This window comes from Microtus pennsylvanicus, chromosome 11 (assembly GCF_037038515.1).
Source record: "Microtus pennsylvanicus isolate mMicPen1 chromosome 11, mMicPen1.hap1, whole genome shotgun sequence".
Classification (NCBI taxonomy): Eukaryota; Metazoa; Chordata; class Mammalia; order Rodentia; family Cricetidae; genus Microtus; species Microtus pennsylvanicus.
The window spans coordinates 47,209,124-47,210,736 of NC_134589.1; the positions used below are offsets into that span (position 1 = coordinate 47,209,124).

A 1,613-nucleotide genomic window follows, 5' to 3' on the forward strand; every position below is an offset into this window, starting at 1 on the left:
GCCCGGGCGCCCGGAGGACTGGGCTGGAAGCTTCTCTTTTATGCTACAAGATCTTGTGTAGCCAAATTGTTCAGGTTACCATCTGAAGAGAGTGGTTTCGTTTATAGAATTGTGGCCTCAGGGAAACAGTCTTTCCCTCTAACTTCTAAACATCACATTCCTTCCCCTTGTTATTTCAGTGTGTGTATGTCTCTGAGTCTGCCAGATGCCATTGCTTTTTATCAGTAAGTGCTAGATGTATCATACCTTTTTATTAAGCATTTGTCTTTAACTTTCTTTCCTTGTGTATGCTATGGCCTCGCATCCTGGCTGCTCCTGGACATCACAATGCTTGATGTTGATTACCAAGATGCCACCATCCTTTTATTACCTTTGAACTTCATTCAGCTGATAACTGGTGGAAGAGAGTCATGGATCCGGGAGCCTCGGCAAATGATTCCTGTGTGACCACATTTGTCCTGCTGGGGCTCACAGAGACTCCAGCTCTGCGGCCTATCCTTTTTGTCATCTTCCTTCTTGCTTATGTAGTTACTATCGGTGGCAATTTCAGCATCCTGGCCGCTATCCTTATTGAACCCAAGCTCCACACCCCCATGTACTTCTTTTTGGGGAACTTATCTGTGTTAGATGTTGGATGCATCAGTGTCACCGTTCCTGCCATGTTGAAGCATTTCCTCTCCAATGACAGACATATCCCCTATGGTGCCTGCCTTTCACAGCTCTTCTTCTTCCACCTCCTGGCTGGGGCAGACTGCTTCCTGTTGACTGTCATGGCCTATGATCGCTATCTGGCCATCTGTCACCCCCTCACCTACAACACACACATGAGTTGGAGGATTCAGAAGACCTCAGTGTGCCTGTCATGTGTATTTTCCTTTAGCAATGCATTGACCCAAACTGTTGCCTTATCTACTCTTAAATTCTGTGGCCCCAACACAATCAATCACTTCTACTGTGACCTCCCTCAGCTCTTCCAGCTCTCGTGTTCCAGCATCCAACTCAACGAGCAGCTGCTCTTTGTAGCAGCAGCCTTCATGGGTGTGGTCCCTTTGGTCCTCATCACAGTGTCATATGGCCATGTGGCAGCTGCAGTTCTTCGTATCCGGTCTGCTGAGGGCAGGAAGAAAGCCTTCTCCACATGCAGTTCCCATCTCACTGTGGTGGGCATCTTCTATGGGACAGGTGTCTTCAGCTACATGAGGCTGGGGTCGGTGGAGTCCTCCGATAAGGATAAGGGTATTGGCATCCTCAATACTGTCATCAGTCCCATGCTGAACCCACTTATTTACAGCCTTCGTAACCCGGATGTGCAGGGTGCACTACGAAAGGTGCTCACGGGGAGGTAGCCCCCAATGGATACTCCTTTCTTCTGGCTTTAACCGATGACACAGTTCCACTCACTGCTTCTAAGTGATGCTGACTAATGTAAATGGAGTGAGGCTATGATAAAATGGGGTATGTTCTTGCTTAGGAAGGGAAGTTCCCTAAAATAGTAATAGCTCTCTATCATTTATGTGATCACTGCCATGAACAAGGTACTAAGTGACTAGTGCCAGGACGAAGTTAATTCTTCTAATCCCATGTAAGGTATGTGGAGTTTGCAAATTGTAGAT

General features: G+C 47.2%; 1 protein-coding gene across 1 annotated transcript; it reads left to right on the forward strand.

Annotated features, from left to right (window-relative positions):
• The first annotated feature begins 410 nt into the window (after window positions 1–410).
• Window positions 411–1,346, forward strand: LOC142831921 (putative olfactory receptor 3A4). Its single transcript, XM_075942343.1, has one exon. It carries the CDS (start codon window positions 411–413, stop codon window positions 1,344–1,346), a length of 936 nt encoding a protein of 311 aa, XP_075798458.1.
• Window positions 1,347–1,613: the final 267 nt, after the last annotated feature.

Excerpts from the sequence above, each read along its gene's own strand:
- LOC142831921 (XM_075942343.1), top strand. The coding sequence starts at position 411 with ATGGATCCGGGAGCCTCGGCAAATGATTCCTGTGTGACCACATTTGTC.